The sequence below is a fragment of the Geotrypetes seraphini genome, chromosome 3 (genome assembly GCF_902459505.1).
Source record: "Geotrypetes seraphini chromosome 3, aGeoSer1.1, whole genome shotgun sequence".
NCBI lineage: Eukaryota > Metazoa > Chordata > Amphibia > Gymnophiona > Dermophiidae > Geotrypetes > Geotrypetes seraphini.
In genome coordinates, this window is record NC_047086.1 from 300,260,969 (window position 1) to 300,285,694 (window position 24,726).

Sequence of the window (24,726 nt, forward strand, 5' to 3'; positions counted from 1 at the left end):
TCCGAGCTCAGGGCTGCGTCTGGAGGGCATCTGTGCATGCGTGGATGTTGATGTCATGACACCACATGCATGAGCGTGATGTCATCACATTGACATCCACACATATGCAGAGGCCCTCTAGACATGTCTTGGAGCTTGGGGAGGGAGGCATGAGGCCCATGTGGGGCTGGGGCCAGGAGCATAACAGGGGCTGTGGGTAGAACGGGGCAGAGTCACATGTCCTCTTCTGTTAAAGAGGAAATCTGGTAACCCTACAATTATTATCCTGGTCAATTTCCACCTGAACATTTTTCCCTCCCCTGCCCCAGTATTACCTTTAAAAAAAACTTCATTTTCTGCTCTTTTGGACATGACTGTAAAGTGTGCAGCTCCCAACTATTACAGTTAGGGGGAGACCCCGAGTATGTGAGCATTCCCTTTCTGAAATAGGGAATACATGTGTAGATTTTAGTCCCACCCAAGCTTCCTTCAACCCAGTTCCCAAACCACATTCCTTTGCAAACTATATATAGTATACATATGCACATGCAAATGCTTCTAAAATATGATGTACACCTATAAATGCAGGTGTTTAAACATGTAATTCACAAATATGGCTTCAAAAATAAGGGCCTTATTTATTTCAGATTATCTATCTATGTAATGCTTGTTGAAGAGAACTGAAATGGGCAGCGTGTTGAGTATTAATGTTGCCACTTCCCCTCCAGGATATCTCCCTCACAGTGCCACTTTAAGATTCATAGGCCCTCCCAAGAGGGAAGTGATATAGGAGAGTGGAGTTAGGAAGACAGGAATTAGAAAGTATGAAAGCTCAAGGCACAGCTAGACTAGGGAGCAGTGGCGTTGCAAGGGTAGGAGGTGCCTGGGGCGCTGGCGCCCCTCTCTCGCTCTCTTCTCTGCCCGCCCATTCTTTCTCCATTCCCCCCCTCGCTGTGTGTGCTCCCCTTCCCCCTGTACCTGTTTAGCTTACTCGGCGTGAGCAGAATCTCTAACTTGCTGCCTGCGCCAGCATTGGCTCTCCCTCTGACATCACTTCCTAGTCGTAGGACCTGGAAGTAACGTCAGGGGGGAAGCGCCAAGGCCAGCACAAGCAGCAGGTTAGAGCTGCTCCTCGCGCCGGTAAAGAGCTAGAAGAATGGTGGCAGCGAATTGAAGGCGCACCTGGTGGGGGAAGAGTGGGAAAGAGCAGGGGGTGGAGAAGAGGAAAGGTGCCGGTGTCTCCACCAAACGGCACTCGGGGTGGCCCCCTCTTCCCTTACTACGCCACTGCTAGGGAGGCCCAGAGGGAAAGAGCAAACATGTACTTGTGAACCAGGACTTTAACAGCCAGGTAGGCCCAGTTTAACTGGGACCATGTAATTTTGAATATTGGATTCAGCTTAAGGTAGGCTGGCTGGTGAGGAGCTATGAAACTGTACAGATAACTCTGGGAAGCCAGACCAGAGCCAAGAGAAGATATTGCCTTATTGAGTGACTATAACATCTACAGTGGTCCTGTAGGAGCAGGTCACAGAAGACATTTTTATGTTCAAGGCCTAGTTTTACACTGAATATTTTCCTTCAGCTGTAAACCAAAGAGGACCCCCTTCCTAGTAGCCTTAATAAATGTTAACTTCATTCACTTTAGCCTGCTGCATGGTGCCCTTTTGTCTGGGCCCCAAGCTCACCCTCACTCACAGTATCACAAATGTGGATTCCCAAACAACCCACACTGATTGATTACCATGTACTGCCTCCACTACTATTTAGATTTTGACATAATCATGTTAGAAAATCCTAAAAGGGCTAGGGCTCTTTCCTTTCTTCCTTCCGTCCCTCCCTCCTCTCTCCCCCCATGGTCTGGTACCTCTCTCCTCTCCTTCCCTTCCTTCTCTTCCTCACTCCCCTCCCACATCTGGTATCTCCGTTCTCTCCTTCCCTTTCCTCCCCCATGGTCTGCCATTTCTCTCTCTCCCCTCTCTTTTCTTTTCTTCCTTTCCTTGGTCTGGCATCTGTCTCCTTTCCCCCCCTCCAATTTGGCAGTTTTCTCACTTACCCCTCCCAATCGGGTATAGTATTTCTCTCTCCTTAGGATCTGGTACATCTCTCTCCCTTCCCCATGCTTCAGCTTACGATCTTCCCTGGAAGCTTGAAATCCCCTCTGCTACAACTTCCTGCCCTCGCAGAGGCAGGACACTGCAGCACAGAGATAGCTTGTGGGTCATCAAAAGCAAAGTACTTAAGCTGCCAGCAGCCCTAAGATCGTAAGCTGCAGTGCAGGGAAGGGAAAGAGGTTTCCTGCTGGGGGAAGGGAGATTGGGTGCCGGACTGGCAGTTTATTTGCATCTTCTCCACAGCACCCTTGTGAATTTCCCTTGGACACAATTTGGGAAACACTTCTCTAGGCAGTATTCTGTAGATACTTGTTATCTTACATAGCACATATTTTATAGGTAGCTATACACATAAGCAGACTCTGGGTGGGACTCACATTTATGCACATAACTTACAGAAGGTTATGAGCATATCTCTGGTATTTAGGCATGAACACTTATACCAGTTCTATGACTGGTATATATGCTCATGCTTAAATGACAGGTGCATAATTTTGCTCTTGTAATCTAGTATTCTTACTATAAATGAAAGTACACTTCTCCCTCTGTATTCACTGTGATAGGGGATTAACACACCCGTGAATACGGAAATACCGCAAATAACTTTTTCATATGTTATTCACTGTTTTCTATTAAAAACCATCATGAGTATGGTGAAACCGCGAATAACATGGTGGGAGACCTAGCCTGTTCCTGAAGGCGAGGCAAAACACGGTGAAGAAAGTGCCGGGAATCAGCGATTTTTTTTCTCTAAATGCTTGGAATCAGCGATTTCTCTATGCAAGCTGGCATAATTTGGGGGTGGGGGGAGAAGCCAGCAAGCTAAAAACCATGAATAATCAAAACTGCGATTGCTGAAATTGTGAAAACGGAGGAAGAAGTGTAGCTGCTCAGTGGCATAACGAGGTAGATTGGTGCCTAGGTATGCCCCCCCAACTCTTCCCTATCGCTTGAGTGCCCCCCCCCCCACTCTTTGCTAGTAATTCCATCCATCTATGAGATAGTCTCTGACACAACCTGCAAAGCCATTTTCTCGGTCACCGCCCGCTCTCTCTCTAGAACATCCTACCATTAGACATCAGATTAGAAGCCTCTCTGGACAAATTCAAATCCAAAATCAAAACTTTTCATTTTAAGGATGCCTATAACACTTGAGACGAGACTCCTTATGAAGAGAATACTAACTCTCTAGCAGAAAAAGATCAACGCTTCCTAAGAAGCGATCCCCTACCTATTGTATTTTCCTTCTCCCCCCCCCCTCCCTTTTCTATCTCGATGTATTTTTTATTTCCCTGTTCCCCTTTCCTAGTGGATTCAGTTGTTGATTTTGGTTAATAAACCCCAGCAATTTTATTTCTAATTTTCACCTGATACTGTTTTTTAAAATTTTCTTTTAGCTGTATTTTACTAAAATATTGCAAACCGTTTAGTTATTCTTTGATAGACTGTATATCAAGTGACAAATAAACTTGGAAATTGCCCTGCCACTTGAGCACCCCTCCATCCCCATGTACCTTTATAAATGCTCACCAGTGCAAGCAGCATCTTCCACCTGCTGTTCGAATAGGTATCAACACTCTTCTGACATCATGTCCTGGTCCCGCCACCAATAAGTGATGTTAGAAGGAAGTTGAGGCTGGTGCGAGCAGCACGTGGAAGATGCTTCCTGCAACAGTAAACCACTAAAATAGTTACTTCATAAACTTCATTAATTTATCATGCATCCAACCACTTTTTGAACTTAATTTAACACATGTGAGGAATCTCAAAATGCCACCTGTCTGATACAGCACAGGTGGCATTCTGAGATTCCCCAAATGTGTTAAATTAAGTTCAAAAAGTGGTTAGATACATGATATAAGTTAATGAAGTTTATGAAGTAACTATTTTAATGGTTTATAGTATTACTAGTGTTTTAGCCCGTTACATTAACGGGTGCTAGAGTAGATGTCAGTCTTTTTTTTTTTTTATTTGTCTCTCTCCTTGGACGCTGTCTGTCTGTCATTCTTTCTGTCTGTCTCTCTCCCTGGCCCCCTGTCTCTCTATCTTTATTTCTAACTCTATCCTCTTCCCTTAATCCTGCATGTGCCCTTTTTTCTTTCTCCTCTCCACTTCCTTCCAACGTCTGCTCCCCGTCCCCCACACTTCCATTCAGTGTCTTTCTCCCTCTTTCTACCCCTTCCATCTACTGTTCACCCTCTGTCTTGCCCCTTCCATTCACTGCTCTCTCTTCTCTTTCCATCCAGTGTCCGCCCTCTCTCTCTCTGTTCCATATGGCATCTCCTCCTTCCTTTCCCCCTTCCTTTTCCCTTGGTCTGGCATACCTTCCTCCTTCCCTCCATGCCCTGCCATGTCTTCTTCCCTCCAAGCCATTCTCTCCCCCTCTGCTCCCTTTCCTCCTTGAACTTCATCGGGCAGCAGCAGCATTCACAATTCATTGCTTTTGCCGGCTTCAGGTCTTCCTATCTGGCTGGTCTTTAGGCAAGACCCGCCAGAGGAAGGCCTGAAGCCGGCAACAGCAGCGAATTGTAAACGATGCTGCTGCCTGAAGCACCCGAGGCAGATGCTTCTCTACCCTCCCAGCCCAACCACTGGTGACTCTCTTATGTCTCCCTCCCATGCGACATGACCTTAACAAACCTCCCTCCAGCGTTGGCAGCCGCAGCACGCTAAACAGGCTTCTTCGCGGCTTTCTCCTGCAGTTGAGTCCCTCTGTCGTGTCACTGATGACGTCACCAGCAGGAGACTCACCAGCAGGAGAAAGCTGCGAAGCAGCCTGTTTAGCGTGCTGCGGCTGCCAACGCTGGAGGGAGGTTTGTGCCGGTATGTGGCTGTGAGTTCGGGCGATTTCGGGCCTCCTACGACCCCCATCTTTGTAGAGCAGGGAATCCAGCGCTGGTGGCGAGTCCTGCCGGCGAGTGTAGGTAGGTGAAAGGCAGGGGACTCACGCATGTGCACTTCTGCAGCACAGACTTATGGATCATGGAAGCACGCAGATAGGAGTGCGCATGCGTGGCTAGGGTTTTATTATATAGGATTAGTACCCACATTTAGTGTGAGTTCCTGCAACAGTAAGCATTTAAAGAGATACACGGGGGAGGGGAGCAGAAAGGGGAAGAGATGCTGGCACCCCACCTGGGGCAATCTGCCCATGCCCCCCTCTTACTATGCCACTGTAGATGCTTTCATTCCTTTCTAAAACAGACCCCCTACCAGCTTTAGATTTACAGTTAAAGAATTACGTCCTAAATGGTTAAAAGTTAAGAAAAAAGTTTAATGAAAATTTCAGCTTTAGGGAATCTAGGAGACAGTATTCCTTTAACATTCTAAGACTTATCATAGTGCTGTGGACCAATGATGAAGGATCAGCAGCTTCTAGGCATATGACTAGGAGAAATGTTGTCATAATTCTCACACTGGTTTTAAAAGAAGAAGTAATGCTGATACAGCAAAGTTTAGCAGAGGCTAGATTTACTTATATGCACTACTGCATTAGCATGTGCTAGCACTGTTAATGCATGCTATTAGGAAAAGTTTCTATGGGATATAATAATGCATGTCTATATGCACTAACATGTTAGGATCTTTTATTTATTTATTTTATTAAAAGTTTTTAACCATTTACACAAAACTAAACGGTTTACATCAGTAAAAACCTACATAAAATAAGAGACAAACTAAAATCCTAAAATCTGCATAATTAGTACATCCAGCCCTATCACTGTAGTCAAGCATATACCTTCACAAAAAATACTTTTCATGTTATCTGTGTCTTAAACAAGCCTACACAGATTCTATCACATAACAGTGCTTTGATGGAAATCTAATTGCGGTGGAAAATTCTAGAGAAGAACCTAAGAAAATTATGTATTAAGTTATAAAATATTTTTAAACCCCTTACTGTTTTTGAATGCTTTATAGCTTAAAATAAAATTAACATACCTCTCACTCCATTGAACCATGATTATGCCAAAGTCTAAAGATGAAGAGAGGAGAGAGAAATGGCAGACCATGGGGGAGGGAAGGGAAGGAAAGGGATACCAGATTGGGGGGAGAGGGAAGGAGGGAGAAAGAGAAGGGAATGGAAGAGAGAGGTACCAGACCATGGGTGGGGGAAGAAGGGAGAGGAGGGAGGGAAGAAAAGGTAAGGAAGGAGAGGAGAGAGATTCCAGATTGTGGGGGGGGGAGAGAGGGAGAAAAGAAAGGAAATGGAAAGGGAGGTGAGGTTGCCAGACCATAGAGAGGGGAGAGGAGGGAGGGAAGGAGAGATATACTGGATTGGGGTGAGTGGAGAGAGATATGAGACCATGGGGAGAGGGAACTGTTAGGTATTTCTTTTGACTTGGGGGTGCTGTGAAAAAATTACTGATCCCACACTGCTCCTTGTGACCCTGGGCAAGTCACTTAATCCTCCATTGCTCCAGGTACATTAGATAGAGTGTGAGCCTGCTAGGACAGATAGGGAAAAATGCTTGAGTACCTGAATGTAAACCACTTAGACTATAAGTGGTATATAAATACTTAAACAAACAAATAAATAATTAATTAGGGTACCTTGAACCAAAAATGTTTGGGAATCAATGGACTAGAGGAAATTTTGGCATTTACATGCATTTGTGCACACATATACTTGTATATGCCACTGTTCTAGTCATTTCCCCTAGATTCTATATATGGCAATAAAAAAATAACCTAAAAGGGTAAAGAGAATACCCCTATGTGGAGAACATGAACAAACCAAAAGAAGGGGTCTGACACAATGCTTTCCAACCAACAAAAGTTGTTTATTCAATTAAATTGAAGCTTGAGAAAACAAATTGATTGGCTCTTTGACTCAACATGGTGCCGTGTTTCGGTGGTAACCCACTTGCCTCTTTATGCAGACATTTAGGTTTGAAATCTTGAGAAGATAGTGAGATTTTGGGTTTGAGCAAGCGTAAATGTCAGTGCCCACAATCTAGCCACTCTTTCTGCATGATTTGTGCTAGCATTTATAAATTCAAATCATGTGTGCACTCGCGTTTTGTATCCCAAGACTCGTAAAGTACTCCTACCAACACCCAGGATATACCCCAAAGTTCTTTTAAACTTTCTTTCTTTAATTATATTAAGCAACTTTTCTCAGCCCCTCTAGCTCAGCAATGGCGGGATAAAAAATATCAAATTAATGATCTTAAATGGAGAATTATTGATGTAGTAAAGATGGGAAGGGAGGGTGGTAACTGTGAAAAAAATCTTAAATTTTAAAGAACAGTTTTGGATATTTACTTTGAACTTGGTAACCCCTTTGGGGTTAAATCTGGAGATAGAATGGATGTGTTTGATCTAGACCGGGCAAGTCTGTGGCTGGTGGGTGGGGTTTAGAACATCATAGGACAGAGGTACAAATAAGGTTAGGAGAATGCCGGAACCAATGCGTGTCCGGTAACACGGGGGCATTCAGTGGGCTACTGCAGCAATCGGTGGGCGTAAAAATCATTTAATACAAGAATGAGTAGCAATAAGTAAATGACTTTTTCCTGACTTTTATGTGTGTGTAGGGGAAGTCCTTGAAAAAGCCATTTTGTAAGGCGAAACATGTTGGACAGATTCCCCCGGGCTTACGCACATTAGGTCTAATGACAAAGATAAGTTTACTTTCATTAAACTTCTTTAATGTTATAAGAATAGAAGTACAGCGATCCCCCGCGAATTTGCAGTTCGCAAATTGTGGACTTGCGGTTCGCAAATCGCAGACTCACTCATTCGCGGTCTGATCCGACCGCCTCTTCCTGTAGTAAAGTCGGGCTACTCCAATCAGGAGCTGCATGTGGGAAGGGTGGGAGATAAGAGCATATTATTTGTACCATTGATGATTATTATTGTTATATTTATTGTTAATTTGTTTGGATATATTGTTACACTTATTGTAAATTTGAAAATGAATAAAGAATTAAAAAAATATATATATATTTTGTTCACCATGGGTCACATTACACGTGTCTGAGTCCAAACTCTACCCAGTCCGCGGCAGGAGAGATGCCCAATCCCTCCTGCCGCAAACCCCAAAACAACCCTTGGCAGGAGGGATGCCCACTCTCTCCTGATGATACTCCTCCCCTACTTCCCTGGCAGGAGGAATGTCCACTCCCTCCTGCCGGCACCCCCCTCCCAGGCACATGACCCCCCCTCACCCTCCAAAGTCCACCGGACCCCCTTGTAGCTTTATCTGCAAGGCCAGCCGAATGGATGTCTACTCCCTCTGGCCAGCAGGCTTGCCTCTTCAGAATGGCAGGCCTTCCCCTTCCCCGTATATCCTGGGATGCACTGGGGAGGGGCCTAATGCACCTGGGCCAACCAGAGTCTTAGGCCTCCTTCTTGGTGCATTTTGGGATGCACTGGGAGTGACCTAAGACTTCGATTGGCCAGATACCTAAAGCCACTCCCATGGGCATGGCCTTAGGGATCAGCTCAAAGGCAACGCGATTCTCTAACTGGCACCTGTGACATGGACGCTGGTTAGAGAATCGGGGTGTTTAGGCAGGATAGCGGACAGACGTGATTCTGTATAGGATGCCCATGTGTGATTCTCAAAATCCGCTCAGTCAGCTGTTGAGACCAGGCATCCTATATAGAATCATGCTTAAAATATTTTGGCTTTATAATGGCAATTTTCTTTTTCACATTATACTATACTCAGAATGTCAATTCATTAAGTTTATTTTATTTAATTTGATTTACATACTTCTTAAAAACCAATTTTATTTTCAATATCATTATATAAAACCATTAATTTACTACAAAACACAGGGCTCCATTAACTAAGCTGTGCTAGTGGTTTTAGCGCACGCTATTGCCGTGCCTGGTAGACGCTACCGCCTCCATTGAGCTGGCGTTAGTTTTTGGCGCATAGCGCGGGGTTAGCACACACGGCACAGTAGCGTGCGCTAAAAACGCTAGAACAGCTTAGTAAAAGGAGCCCACAGTGATCTTCTTTTATAGACATACTGTTTGGAAAGAACTGTAGAGACTAGAAGTAAGATTTGGTTCACCATGGGTCACATCACACGTGACAGAGTCCAAACTCTACCTCGGACTTAACAACAACGCTATCAAATGACCTATTTTGCATTCTCCGTTCCTGTATCCAGCGCTGCATAATTGGCTTGCTGTACTGAAACAAACCTAGCCAACACGTAGAACTGTCTAATAACTTCCTCCTTTTCAGACATGTGCTCCAATCCCTCCTTAAACATCTGAACCAGAACACATTTACCCTCACCCACTGTCAAATATTAAAGACAGCCTGTCCTTAATGAGATTATTCATGAAATGTTTGCACCACTGGGACAAAGTCCACCTGGTATCCGGTGGATGCTCTTTTATAAGTTTGCTCTAGTTTTGGGGGGGGGGTTCTTTGTTACGTTATAAAATACTCACACATATACCTTCTGCTTGCATTAACAAGCTTGAGCAAATGTGACAATTAGCAGGGCATCTAGTGAGAGGAATGAGCAGGCGGCTCTGGTGTGGAAATCCTGGTGACATCAAACCCTCTTAAGATTTCAGAGGCAGAGGGTAATGTTTTACATAGTAACATAGTAGATGACGGCAGATAAAGACCCGAATGATCCATCCAGTCTGCCCAACCTGATTCAATTTAAATTTTTAAATTTTTTCTTCTTAGCTATTTCTGGGCAAGAATCCAAAGCTTTACCCTGTACTGTGCTTGGGTTCCAACTGCCGAAATCTCTGTTAATACTTACTCTAGCCCATCTACACCCTCCCAGCAATTGAAGCCCTCCCCAGCCCATCCTCCACCAAACGGCCATATACAGACACAGACCGTGCAAGTCTGCCCAGTACTGGCCTTAGTTCAATATTTAATCTTATTTTCTGATTCTAGATCCTTTCTGTTCATCCCATGCTTCTTTGAACTCAGTTACAGTTTTACTCTCCACCACCTCTCTCAGGAGCGCATTCCAGGCATCCACCACCCTCTCCGTAAAGTAGAATTTCCTAACATTGCCTTTGAATCTACCACCCCTCAACTTCAAATTATGTCCTCTGGTTTTACCATTTTCCTTTCTCTGAAAAAGATTTTGTTCTACATTAATACCCTTCAAGTATTTGAACGTCTGAATCATATCTCCCCTGTCTCTCCTTTCCTCTAGGGTATACATATTCAGTGCTTCCAGTCTCTCTTCATACGTCTTCTGGCTCAAGCCTCCTATCATTTTCGTCGCCCTCCTCTAGACCGCCTCAAGTCTTCTTACGTCCTTCGCCAGATACGGTCTCCAAAATTGAACACAATACTCCAAGTGGGGCCTTACCAATGACCTGTACAGGGGTATCAACACCTTCTTCCTTCTACTGACTATGCCTCTCTTTATACAGCCCAGCATCCTTCTAGCAGCAGCCACTGCCTTGTCACACTGTTTTTTCACCTTTAGATCTTCGGACACTATCACCCCAAGGTCCCTCTCCCCGTCCGTGCATATCAGCTTCTCTCCTCCCAGCATATACGGTTCCTTCCTATTATTAATCCCCAAATGCATTACTCTGCATTGAATTTTAGTTGCAGGCATTAGACCATTCCTCTAACTTTTGCAGATCCTTTTTCATATTTTCCACTCCCTCTTCGGTGTCTACTCTGTTACAAATCTTGGTATCATCTGCAAAAAGGCACACTTTTCCTTCTAACCCTTCAGCAATGTCACTCACATACATATTGAACAGGATTGGCCCCAGCACCGAACCCTGAGGGACTCCACTAGTCACCTTTCCTTCCTTCGAGCGACTTCCATTAACCACCACCCTCTGGCATCTGTCCGACAGCCAGTTTCTGACCCAGTTCACCACTTTGGGTTCTAACTTCAGCCCTTCAAGTTTGTTCAAAAGCCTCCTATGAGGAACTGTATCAAAGGCTTTGCTAAAATCCAAGTAAATTACATCTAGCATATGTCCTCGATCCCGCTCTCTGGTCACCCAATCAAAAAATTCAATCAGGTTCGTTTGGCACAATTTACCCATTAGATTCAAGGAAGTACACTATCCTTTCTTTCAGCAACACTTCCATTATTTTTCCAACAACTGAAGTGAGGCTCACCGGCCTGTAGTTTCCTGCTTCATCCCTGTGACCACTTTTATGAATAGGGACCACATCCGCTCTCCTCCAATCCCCAGGAATCACTCCCGTCTCCAGAGATTTGTTGAACAAGTCTTTAATAGGACTCGCCAGAACCTCTCTGAGTTCCCTTAGTATCCTGGGATGGATCCCGTCTGGTCCCATCGCTTTGTCCACCTTCAGTTTTTCAAGTTGCTCATAAACACCCTCCTCCGTGAACGGCGCAGAATCTACTCCATTTTCTCGTGTAACTTTGCCAGACAATCTCGGTCCTTCTCCAGGATTTTCTTCTGTGAACACAGAACAGAAGTATTTGTTTAGCACATTTGCTTTCTCCTCATCACTCTCCACATATTTGTTCCCAGCATCTTTTAGCCTAGCAATTCCATTTTTTATCTTCCTCCTTTCACTAATATATCTGAAAAAATTTTTATCTCCCTTTTTTACATTTTTAGCCATTTGTTCTTCCGCCTGTGCCTTCGCCAAACGTATCTCTCTCTTGGCTTCTTTCAGTTTCACCCTGTAGTCCTTTCTGCTCTCCTCTTCTTGGGTTTTTTTATATTTCATGAACGCCAACTCTTTCGCCTTTATTTTCTCAGCCACTAGTTTGGAGAACCATATCGGCTTCCTTTTTCTCTTGTTTTTATTGATTTTCTTCACATAAAGGTCCGTAGCCATTTTTATCGCTCCTTTCAGCTTAGACCACTGTCTTTCCACTTCTCTTATGTCCTCCCATCCTAACAGCTCTTTCTTCAGGTACTTTCCCATTGCATTAAAGTCCGTACGTTTGAAATCTAGGACTTTAAGTATCGTGCGGCCGCTCTCCACTTTAGCCGTTATATCAAACCAAACCGTTTGATGATCGCTACTACCCAGGTGAGCACCCACTCGAACATTAGAGATACTCTCTCCATTTGTGAGGACCAGATCCAATATCGCTTTTTCCCTTGTGGGTTCCGTCACCATTTGTCTGAGCAGAGCCTCTTGAAAGGCATCCACAATCTCCCTACTTCTTTCCGATTCCGCAGACGGAACATTCCAGTCCGCATCCGGCAGGTTGAAATCTCCCAACAGCAGAACCTCCTCTTTCCTTCCAAACTTTTGGATTATTTTTAAAATATTTTATTGCAGGCCATGTGCTAATACATGGATAAATTGTTTTCATTTCAGGCTGTATGATTGTGGGAGGAGCTTTCAGATTTATTTATTTCCTCTACTTCTTATGTTGTTTTTAGGCTTTGGGTGAAAACCTATTTCTATGAAGCATTTGTATTGTGAGCTTTTTAATACTTTGTCCTGATGGTTATTTTATTATTTTTTGTATGTGTCTAGTGATTACCAGGCTTTTTATTCCAAACTGCTCTGAACTGTATGGTTGCTACATGGGATATAAATAAATTATTATGATGATTATTATTATTAGCATTAAGGGGCAGATTCTCAGAAATCTGCCTTTAACTTGCTCTCTAAACTAGTTCCAGCCGGTTTAGCGCACATGTATTTTAGTGGTAGATTATCAAAACACCTTACCGAGGTCTTTTCCGAGTTTTCTACCAGTCTCCAATAGTGCCTTGCAAATGTAGTACAATAAGGTCATTAATATTAAAATGATCACTCAGAGCAATTCTCAGTAATCATCAAGTGATTCTATAACCTCATTGTGCCACATTTGTAGCCAAAATTTACCGACAGATCTGAGCAGTCGTTGCCTTACTTTCTGATCAGTGCCTGAGCGCAAGTAAGGTCTGACAGTTCAGAAACTCACCCCCCTACCAAGCAAATTAAAATAATTTTTTTAAAACCCACCTAAATTGAAGTTTGGCAGGAGAGATGCCCACACTCTCCTGCCGCGTTGCACAATCATCCAGCACTAATTACTCCCCCACCCGCCAGCAGCAAGAGAGTTGCCCATTCCCTTCCACTGTCAACATCAAGCGACCCCCCACAACCTGACGTTCCCTCTCAGCTGCAAGAGATGCCCACTCCCTCCCACCGCCAATGTCAAGCAACCCCACACCCAACATTGTCGCACCCCTAACACACTCTGGCAACAGGAGAGATGCCCACTCCCTCCCACCACCATGCAACATCCCTGATATCCACCCCCCCTTCCCCCGTGACTCCGACACCCCCCACCTCCCCTTACGTACGATGGCTGGCTGGAGAGATGCCTACTCTCTCCGTCCAGCAGGCCTGCCTCTTCAAAATGGTGGGCCTTCCCCTTCCCGGTGCATCCTGGAATGCACTAGGGAGGAGTCTGAGGCTCTGATTGGCCCAGGTTGTTTAAGGCCCCTCCTATGGGCCAGAATAGCCTTACTGGATCAGACCAATGGTCCATCTAGCCCAGTGTCCCGTCTTAACATAGGCCAATCCAAGTCACAAGTACCTGGCAAAAACCCAAATAGTCACATCATTCCATGCCACTGATCAAGGGAAAGCAGTGACTTCTCCCATGTCTATCTCAACAGCAGTTTATGGACTTTTCCTCTAGGAACTTGTCCAAACCTTTTTTAAAACCAGCTACATTAACCACTCCTACCACATCTTCCTATTGGTTTTAAAAGTATTACTCTGTAACTTCTTTAAGTGTCCCCTAGTCTTTGTAAATCTTGATGCAGTAAAAAAACGATCCACTTTTTCTATCACTCAGGATTTTGTAGACCTCTATCATATCTCCCCTAAGCCGTCTCTTTTCCAAGCTAAAGAGCCTTAACCTCTTTAGTCTTTCCTCATACAAGAGGAGTTCCATCAATTGGTAAAAACGAGTTTGTTCAATCGGTTTGTAAACTAAGAATTTTTATACCTCTGCTAATTCAACTTCTTCCATTATGTAAGATTGCATTGACGACTTTGAATTGTGACCTCTTCACTGATTGTCCAGCGTTTCTTGTTGTAAACCGCCTCGAACTTTCATGGCTTTGGCAGTATATAAGAATAAAATTATTATTTATCATCTTCTTTAAACCTTTTCTAGAGCCGCTATATCATTTTTGAGATGAGACTAGAACTGAATGTAATACTCAAGGTGAGGTCTCACCATTGAGTGATACAGAGACATTATAACATTCTTAGTCTTGTTGACCATCCCTTTACTAATAATTCCTAGCATCTTGTTTGCTTTCTTGGCCACCGCCGCACATTGGGCGGAGGGTTTCAGCGTATTGCCCATGATGACACCAAGAGCTCCTCCCCCTCCCCCAGGACATTCACTGGCTCCATTGACTCTAAGGTCAGTCCACTACAACCCTTTGCCCCTTGCAGAGTTCAGCCTTTGTGCCCCCTTGCACCTCGCCCCCCCAACACACCTTACACAGAAAGTTTCATTTGTATGGAATAACTTCCCCTTAGCTCACCTGCTCCTTTCCTGTGGGTAGAGCTGATTTCCAGCATGGACCCTGCCCTCTCCCTTCTCTGCTGCTAGTGATACACTGGAAGCTGGCCATCCACATAAGGGGTAGAACTGGATAGCTGCAGAAAAGTTCTAAACTCTGGAAAAATGTCCAGACTCTTTAGATCATGAGTGTCCTATCTTTTCGCTTCCCTGGGCCGCATTGGCCGAAAAAAATGTTTCTAGGGCCGCACAAATGCGCAAACACTGCCGCAAAACGGAGGAGGGAGACGGCAATACGGTAAACACCTGGGGGCAGCAGAGGAAAACACTGCATCGCCCTCGACCAGGGCCACACAAAATACTTCACGGGGCCGCATGCGGACCTCGGGCCACAGGTTGTACACCCCTGCTTTAGATATTCTGGTTTCTGGATTTTTTTAATGCAAAAATCCTGAAAAAAGCATGAAAATAGGCAGTGCTAGCCTCCTGAGCCTTGAGCACATAGGGACCACCTAAGCCACTGGACCCTAGGCATGTGCCTAGTCTGCCTGTGCCTTAATATGTCCCTGAATGAGTTGTTGCTCGCGGTGGTCAGCAACTAGAGGTACGAGGGAAGGGGGCGCACGCATGGCGAGAGGGGGAGTGGGAAGAGGTGGGGGTGGAGAGGAGGAGGGGTGCTGTCGCCCTCACCAACATGGTGCCCGGAGTGGTCCGTGCCCCCCCCTTTACTATGCGCCACTGGCCCCAGGTACACAACCTAGACTGTGGGAGCCCACCAGGGACAGAAGTACCTGCAAAGAATGTGTACAGCGCTTCGTACGCCTAGTACTGCTATAGCAGTGTCTCGCAAACTTTGCCAAGCCGCGGCATACTAAACATGGTAGCCACGGCTCAAGGCGTCTAGAAGTGCGCAGACATCAATGCGATGACATCACATCAACATTCACGCGCGAAGGCCCTCCAGATGGGCCCTGAGCCGCCAGTGGGAGGTGCCGGAAGGGAAGACGGGCGGAGAGAAGGAGATGTGCTGGCGCAGGCTGACTTCCTACAGGATGTACCTCTCATCGTGAGAGGCACAACCTATAGGCAATCAGCCCAAGCCTCCTTCTCGGCATCTCACGGCACACCTGGAATCTCGGGCGGCACAGTTTGCGATACACTGTGAAATAAAAATGATTACAAAGGCACGCTAGCGACTGCGCTGCGCTAACGGCCCCGAAGCCCGTAGAGATTTAAAGGGCTTTGGGGCTGTTGCTGCATGGCTTTGTAAAAGAGGCCAATAGTAGTAGCATTTCAAGCAGCTAGCTGGGATGCTGATTTCTGCCGACTATTAGATAACTGAAATTCTTATCTGCATTTTAGGAAGTTTAATTTATTTATTTAAAACACTTATATCCCAGATATAACAAAAATCTATGTGGGTTACAATATACAAATGAAGTACAAAAAGCTAAAATTGGAGTGATGATGTACAGGTTGCCGAGACTTTATTGAACAATCAAAAACACATAAGACAGTTTGTTTCCAAAAGGACTGATAAGACCAGACCCGACACAGTCCGTGTTGACATCATTATAAACAAAATAAAATCATTAAAAAAAATATTTCTTAAAATTAAACAAAACTAAAATTGTAAAATACACAAACTGCAATTCCATTCATAGAAACAAAGAAAAATGACGGCAGATAAGGGCCACAGCCCATCAAGTCTGCCCACTCCTGGAGATCACACTCCTAATGACCCGTCCTTAACTCCACCCTCTTAGGGATCCCACATGGGCATCCCATTTACCCTTAAAATCTGGCACGCTGTTGGCCTCGATTACCTGTATCGGAAGCTTGTTCCAATGATCAACCACTCTTTCGGTGAAGAAATTCTTTCTGGTGTCACCATTAAATTTCCCACCCCTGAGTTTAAGCGGATGCCCTCTTGTGGCTGAGAGTCCTTGGAGAAGGAAAATGTCTTCTTCCACCTCGATACGTCCGGTGATGTATTTAAATGTCTCAATCATGTCTCCCCTCTCCCTACGCTCCTCGAAAGAGTAGAGCTGCAATTTGTTCAGCCTCTCTTCGTATGATAGATCCTTGAGCCCCGAGACCATCCTGGTGGCCATCCGCTGAACCGACTCTACTCTTAGCACATCTTTACGGTAATGTGGCCTCCAGAATTGCACACAGTATTCCAGATGTGGTCTCACCATGGTTCTGTATAACGGCATGATGACCTCAGGCTTCCGGCTGACGAAACTTCTGCGGATACAACCTAACATTTGTCTTGCCTTAGATGAAGCCTTCTCCACTTGACTGGCAGCTTTCATATCTGCACTGATGATCACTCCCAAATCTCGTTCTGTTACAGTCCTAGCTAAGGTCACACCATTTAAGGTGTAAGTTCTGCACGGATTTCTACTGCCGAGGTGCATGACCTTGCATTTCTTGGCGTTGAAGCCTAGCTGCCAGGTAGACGACCAACGTTCCAACAAAAACAGGTCATGCGTCATACTATCGTGTAAATCGGAGCCGTTCACTATGTTACATAGTTTGGCGTCGTCGGCGAATAGTGTTATTTTACCTTGAAGCCCCTGAGTGGAGCGGGCCCAAGACTGAGCCCTGCGGTACTCCACTCGTCACTTCTGACGTTTTAGAGAGGGTACCGTTAACCACCACCCTCTGAAGTCTACCACTTAGCCAATCCTTGACCCATGCAGTTAGCGTTTCTCCTAACCCCATCAATATCATCTTGCTCAACAGCCTACGGTGAGGGATGCTATCGAAAGCTTTACTGAAGTCTAGGTACATCATATATTTCCAAAAGCTTCCTGAAAAAAAGTAAGTCTTCAGCGACTTACAAAAAGATAAAAACACTGAAGCCTGATGAATATTATCAGAAAATTATTGAAAGCCTACTTATTTGTTAAATTCCTGGAAAATTGATGATTTGTACTTCACTGTAATCTATTCAGTTTTCTTTTATCTTGTTAACCATACTGATCTGCAAGATATTGCGGTATATAAATAAATTATATGTCATGTTTTGGTCCCTGAAGAGAGAGCCCAAGAAGGCCTCAACGACAAGACAATCAAGGCACAACAAAGAAGTCATGAGGATGAGATGTCAATAATAAAGCCATGGGTGTAAAGTTCAAAGTTCACTTTAATGATAGTAGCACAATGAGTGCCTGATCCCCACCTCTGGAGCTGGGGCTATGGCGGGTGGTGACTTGCCTTTTCTCAGAGGCAGCACACTAGGCTGCATGCACAGCACCACTGAAAGCGGGACCAGCATGGCAGCTTGGCTCTAGCACAGGGGTAGGGAAATCCGGTCCTCGAGAGCCATATTCCAATCGGGTTTTCCCCAATGAATATGCATTGAAAGCAGTGCATGCAAATAGATCTCATGCATATTCATTGGGGAAATCCTAAAAACCCGACTGGAATACGGCTCTCGAGGACCGGAGTTCCCTACCCCTGCTCTAGCATCACCACACACTCACGCAGTTAGAGAGATTTGGCGGGCCTGAGCTGAGATTGGGCAGGCAAAGCCCGCCCAGTCCTGCCATAGCATCACCCCTGAATATGGCTTTTTATATCTGAGGGAATCTGATGTTGAGAAAACCAATTTTGAGCACTAGGAAGGAGATGAGGGAGGGACCTGGACTGGTGGGGAGACAGGGGGGAATGGGGGTGAGATGCTGATAAGAGGGTCACATAAAGAGAGGGATGGTGAAGGTGAACCAGGAGGTGCCAAGGAAATCAGCAGGTGCAGAGAGGGAAAAGGCAGATAATGGGAAACCAGGAGCAGAGAAGCACCCCCAGGAATATACAAGGAGCATGGCCTGAAAAGGTAGTAAGCTAAATCCAAATAATAATTTGCTTTCCAGAAACTTAAGGGATTTTACTTCATTTTGAATAAAAATATCTTGAACGAACCACAGAATATATTTTTTGTACTAAAAACTCCATGATAGTCTAGAAACACAGGCCAGAAGTGCTGAACATTTTTTTTTACAGACACAGAATGGGAAAGAATGTTATGCCAAATTATAATTGCCATATCAGAAAACACACAGACCAAGCATTTCCTTGTTTCTGTTTAGCAATTCAATGCATTTATCCTTTGAATGGTTTCTGCTTCCTGATCATCTGTGCATGGAATGAAATGAAATTTCCCTCCCTTCTTCCTGAAGTGGTTTTAACGCATGTGACCGTATGCTTTTCTACCCCAGATGATTCAGTACCTGAATGATGACTTGCAGGGGCTGTCTCTCTCCACTTTTGGTGTGTGTCACTCCTTCTGTGTCGTACATTGCGGTGTAACAGGCCATTTGCGGGTCTCTGGCTTTCTCTTCCAAGGGGATGATTATTCCCCCGATATTCATGGTCCTGAAATACATGGCTTTGAACAGCTCACCAATCTACATATCCCCATCAAAGAAAAAACTATCTGATTTGAATATAGAGGAAGGCACTCGACATACATTTTACTTTCATTTCTGAGGATATGGATCATTTAAATGCCACCTTGCATATCTATCTATCTATATATATATCACATGATCTGAAATAAATGTGACAGTTTAGGTATATATATAAACTGTCATATTTATTTCAGATCATGTGATAATTATTTTATGAAACATGGCCAGGGTATGTTAAAAGGCATTCTGACTAGACTGATTTCATAGTTTAAACAAGGGAGAAATTACATTTTGTTATTTACTGACATGGATGATGCTAGCTTCAGTCCTAAGATGCATTTTGCAAGGCCTCTGTCTTCTTGGCCATTGCTTTCTACTGCCAAAGAGCAGATGCACCTCCAGCTCCTTACTTTTGATGCCTTTAAAAAAAAAAAAAAAATATATATATATATATATTGGCTTATGTTTTAGGGGAAACAGCAATGATTCCCTTCCCATGCGCCCAGCTCCTGAATTTCCTTTGCAAAAAAAAAAAATCTGTCATCATACTAGCTGTGGTGGATATAAGCTGAACCTGCAGAAATCAGAGCTAGGGATGTGAATAGAAAGAGCAAGATATCCGGCCCTGAGATGTCGGATCCTTCCGTACTGCGGGTTACAGCTCAGTCCACCGGCAGGAAAAGCAAGTGATCTGCAGGAATATAGGGAGAACAAGCAAACGTAGGACAGGGTTTGATTCAGACGCTCAAGCTGAAACAAAGGCAGATTTCAGGAAAAACAAGGTGCCCCTAAAAAGAGATAACGGACATAAAGCGAGAAAGGAAAAAAAAATATGGTAAAACCAAAGAAGGAGTGGGGAAGGGACTGAACACATCAACCTTTAGGGAGCAAATACAATTTTATTATAAGCAAAAATAACATAAAATCATATCATATATATAAAACCAAGCTTTATTTTTTTTTAAAAAATGGACCATATCCACTGGGAAACAGCACCGCTTCATCGTACTTACGTGGCTTGGACGCCCCCAGGTTTCAGCACCACCTCGATTTTATATTTGGCCCCCGTCAGCAGTTTGATCGTCCTGTTCTGGCCGAATCGTTGGCCGTCCACCTTGAAATAGACGGCTCCGTCGTTCGGCTGGATTTTCAGAGACACCGCGATTTTCACCAGGCTCGGAATCTCTCCCATGGTCTTTACTCGCGGGGGCGGTGGAGGTGGCCGGATCGGAGAGAGGCAGCTGCTCAATCGGGCCACCGACGTCCCTCCCCCCTCCGCTCCCTAAGGGGGCAGACGTGGAGAAGAGAGCGATGCTGAATCCTGAGCTCGCCGCAACAAGCCTCGGCTGCTTTTCTGCGGGAAGGAGGGGGGAGGGGGGAAGGAACAGGGACGCGCACAGGGGGGGGGGGACTGATTTAAAGGGAAGGAGTTAAATCAGATTCCCTTCAGCTTTGCCGATGCCTCGAAATCTGTAAATCAGTGTTCGCCCTTTCCACGCTCGAAAAGGGTGAAGGCCCAGGTATACTTTGTGAATATTTAGCAGAACTGCGCGCTGTAGATTTTTTAAAAAGAGGCAAAAGCTGAGCTCAGCGTCCTTTGCTCCTTGTCCCTGGAAGTGAACCGGGTCCTGTCTTCTTGCAACTTCCACGAAAACCCATGACACTGTAACAACCCAGTCTTTTACAGAGGCACGTGTGACTCTTGCGCATACACTTCTCCCTCCCTATTCGCGGTGATAGGGGGATTAACGGACCCGCGAATACAGTAAAACTTTTTCATATGTTATTGGCTGTTTTCTATTAAAAACCATCGTGAATATAGTGAAACGGCGAATAACATGGTGGGAGACCTGATCTGTTCCTGAAGGAGAGGCAAAACACGGTGAAGAAAGTGCTGGGAATGGGTGATTTTCTCTGTAAACGCTTGGAATCGGAGATTTCTCTATGCAAGCTGATGTAAATTGGAGGGGAGGAGCCAGCAAGCTAAAAACCATGAATAATGGAAACCGCGAATGCTGAAACCGCAAATACAGAGGGAGAAGTGTAACTGGATTTCTTATAGGAGTTGCTTATTTATTTGTCATCCCGTCTATCGGGGATCCTTGTAGGGGGGGGGGGCTTACAATCTTAATTTAATTAAACAGATAAAAAGGACAGGGGTTAATACAAAGACAAGATTTTAAGGGATGGAGGGTAGAACTACAATAGGAAAGTATGTGTGTGTGTAGGGGGGGCGGGGTGTTAGTAGAAAAGGAGGTGTTGCTATGTCAGATCTTGGTTTTCTCTCATAAAGTCTGACGGGATGGAATTTCGGGGAAGGGTTTTGTTTTTTTTTTGTTTTTTTGAGCTTGCATTACAGAAGAGAAAAGTTTTTGGGTCAGATTTAAAAGATTCTAAGGAGGTGTGAAGGGATATATGAACAGGAATTGAGTTCCAAAGTGTAGGTACAAAATGGATTAAGTAGGAATGACTAAGTGATTTATATGGGATACTAGTCTTTAAGCCCGTTACATTAATGGGTGCTAGAATAGATGTGTCTGTCTGTCTTTCTGTCTCCTTAGCCGCTGTCTATCTGTCTTTCTTTCTTTCTGTGTGTCTCTCTCTCCTTGGCTGCTTTCTGTCTGTCTTTCTTTCTTTCTGTCTCTCTCTATCCTTGGCCGCTTTCTGTCTGTGTCTCTCCCTGGCTCCTTGTCTGTCTGTCTTTCTTTCGTTCTCGCTCCTTGGCCACTGTCTGTCTGTCTCTCTGGCCCCCTGTCTGTTTGTCATTCTTTTTGTCTGTGACTCTCCCTGCCCCTTGTCTGTCTATCTTTCTTTCTGTCTGTTTCTCTGTCTCTCTCCCTGGCCCCCTGCCTATCTCTCTCTGCCCCCCCCGAGCAAACAAAGATTGCTGCCTACCCTCCAGCACATTCCTCCTCCCAAAGCAGCCCCTTTTCCCTCTTCCCCTCCACTTCCCTGTGCAGCAGTAGCAGCCAGATGCCTCACAGCACCTCGGACACCTTCCTGCCGTTGCTCTCACCACCGCACATGCCGCAAGCTGCCATGTGCCGTAAATGGAACATGGCATGGAAGCACAAATCACGGCGGCAGGGATCATGCCGTGTCAACTGCGCATGTGCGGGTAAGGGTTTTATTATAGAGGATAAGGTATAACAAGCGGTGAAAGGTAAAATTGATTGTAGTATTTTAAAAACCTGCAATAATATTTTATAGGTGATGCGATGAGAGATTGGTAACCAATATGAATTTTTTTTTAACAGTGGTCAAACTTTTCAATGCTTCTCTAGAGTCGGGAGCGGTACTGGAGGACTGGAGAAGGGCGGATATGGTCCTTCTCCATAAAAGTAGAAGGAAGAAGTAGGGAATTACAGGCTGGTAAGTCTGACTTCTGTGGTAAGCAAATTAATGGAAACACTTTTAAAATAGCTGTATTTTGAATTAACTGCAACCTTTCTCATTTCTTTTACTTAAACCAACATAGATGGAATTGTAATAGTCTAGTTTAGATAAAATGATTGATTGGACCAGAACTACAAAGTAGTGTTGGTAAAATAAAGGATGAACATTTTTCAATTTACGTAGAGAATGGTGACGTTTCTGGAATCTGGTGAATAACAGGACCAGAGGCAACATGGATTAACTAGAGGTAAGCCTTGTCAGACAAATATGATCAATTTCTATGCCTGGGTGACCAGTGAATTGGATTGAGGGAGTGCGCTAGATATGGTATATTTAGATTTTAGCAAAGCATTTGACAGTGTTCCACACAGGCGTCTAATAAATAAACTGAGTGCCCTCGGGATGGGCCCCAAAGTGACAGGCTGAGTCAGGAGTCTGTGTGGAAGGTGACAGAGGGTAGTGATCAATGGAGATTGCTCTGAGGAAAGGGATGTTACCAGTGGTATGCCTCAAGGTTCTGTTCTTGGGCCTGTTCTTTTTAACATTTTTATAAGCGATATTGCTGAAGGGCTGTCGGGTAAGATTTGCCTCTTTGTAAATGATACTAAAATCTGTAATAGAGTAGACTCCCCGGATGGTGTGAATAACATGAAGAAAGACCTAGCAAAGCTTGAAGAATGGTCTGAAATTTGGCAGCTAAAATATAATGCTATGAAATGCAAGGTCATGCATTTGGGCTGCAAAAAACCCAAAGAAACATCAGAGAGAAGGTTCCGGGCCAGCCAATCACTGCTTGGCTGACTTCAGAATTGACGTCGGATTGGCTGGCCTGGAACCTTCTCTCTGATATCAGAATTGATGTCGGGGGAAGGTTTGTGAGACGGTCGTGTGCAGCGTGTGAGTTGCTGTTGTGGCCCATCCCTGCGCAGAGTTGCAGGGGCAGGGATGGAGTGTGTTGGCTCTGGCTTGGTGGCAGGGATGGCTTCAGGGGTGGGGGGTGGTGCAGCAGGCGGGCAGACAGGTGGGTAGGTAGAAATCCCTGACGGCACCTGCGGCTTCTGTGGATAGGTCAGATTCGGGGGAGGAGGGGGGCACAAACTCGACACAAGGGGACACTAACTTGGGACATAGGAGGGAGGGAATAGAAAGAGAGAACTGATGGGCATGAGTGTGTGAGTGAGAGATGGTACACATAGGGAAAGGAAGAAAGGAAAATTGGGTATAGAAAGAGGAGTGAGGTAGAGATGCAAGAGGAATAGAAGGATAAGAGGGAGAAATGTTGGATATGGCGGTGGAGAGGGCAGATTGAAGGGGATGCAAGGGAGAGGAATGTTGGACATAGTGATGGAGGGAGAAATGTGCCATTGTGCTGGAGAGGGGTGATAGAAGGAGAAATGGGCATGGGGCTGGTGGGCAGTGGTGAAAATGCTGCACATGATTTGGGGAAAGAGAGGGAGAAATGTTGGATGTGGCAATAGAGGGGGTGGTCTCTCAAGACAGATGGACAGAGAGAGAGGGAGACATATTGCCAATAGAGGTGGAGGAGAGAGGAAGAAAAGTTAGACTCATGGAGGGACAGATAGAGATGTTGGTTGGGGAAGGAAATGGGGTCCGGAGGAGATGAAGCATGCAGGAGGCAGAAAGAAAGCAATATTGGAAATGCAACTAGAGACTCATGAAATCACTAGACAACAAAGAAAAAATAATTTTATTTTCAATATAGTGATCAAAATGTGTCATTTTTGTGAATTTATATCTGCTGTCTATATTTATTTCCTCTATATTTGTCTGTTTTTTGTATAGTTGTTACTGATTACATATTTTAAAGTCATCTGTCTTGACCTCTTGGAAAAAAAACCCGGATCTAGGAGGATTGGGATGGGCATCTCAATTTTTTCTTTGGGATCAAAAATAAATTATTTTAGATTTATCTGGGTTTAATTTCAATTTGTGATTTGCTAGCCTTGCTGTAATAAATATCAGTTTTTGGTTTATGTTGGCAATTTCAGTAGCTGTAGTAGTATCTAACGTGTAGAGTATTTGTGTGTTGTCTGCATAGATGAAAAATGTAAATCCTAGTGATTGTCCTAGTGTCAGTAATGGGGCTAAGAACAGATTAAAAAGAAAGTGACAGAAGAGAATCTTGTGGTATCCTAGAATCAGGTGGGAACCGATTAGATAGTAAGTTATTAAGTTATAAAAATCTAGTTTGTAGGTATGGTTGGATAGGTAAGATATAAACCAGTGGTCTCAAACTCAAACCCTTTGCGGGGCCACATTTTGGATTTGTAGGTACTTGGAGGGCCGCAGAAAAAAATAGTTAATGTCTTATTAAAGAAATGACAATTTTGCATGAGGTTAAACTCTTTATAGTTTATAAAA

The 24,726-nt window shown here is 44.6% G+C and overlaps 1 protein-coding gene across 1 annotated transcript in view; it reads right to left on the reverse strand.

Annotated features, from left to right (window-relative positions):
- CNRIP1 (cannabinoid receptor interacting protein 1) overlaps window positions 1-20,571 on the reverse strand; it is a 27,300-nt gene extending 6,729 nt beyond the window's left edge. Inside the window, exons 1-2 of the mRNA XM_033935551.1 lie at window positions 19,962-20,571; window positions 18,769-18,913 (exon numbers count right to left, since the gene is read on the reverse strand). Coding sequence (XP_033791442.1) covers window positions 18,769-18,913; window positions 19,962-20,140 — 324 coding nt within the window. The 5' untranslated portion in view covers window positions 20,141-20,571. The remainder of the gene's footprint in view (window positions 1-18,768; window positions 18,914-19,961) is intronic.
- Window positions 20,572-24,726: the final 4,155 nt, after the last annotated feature.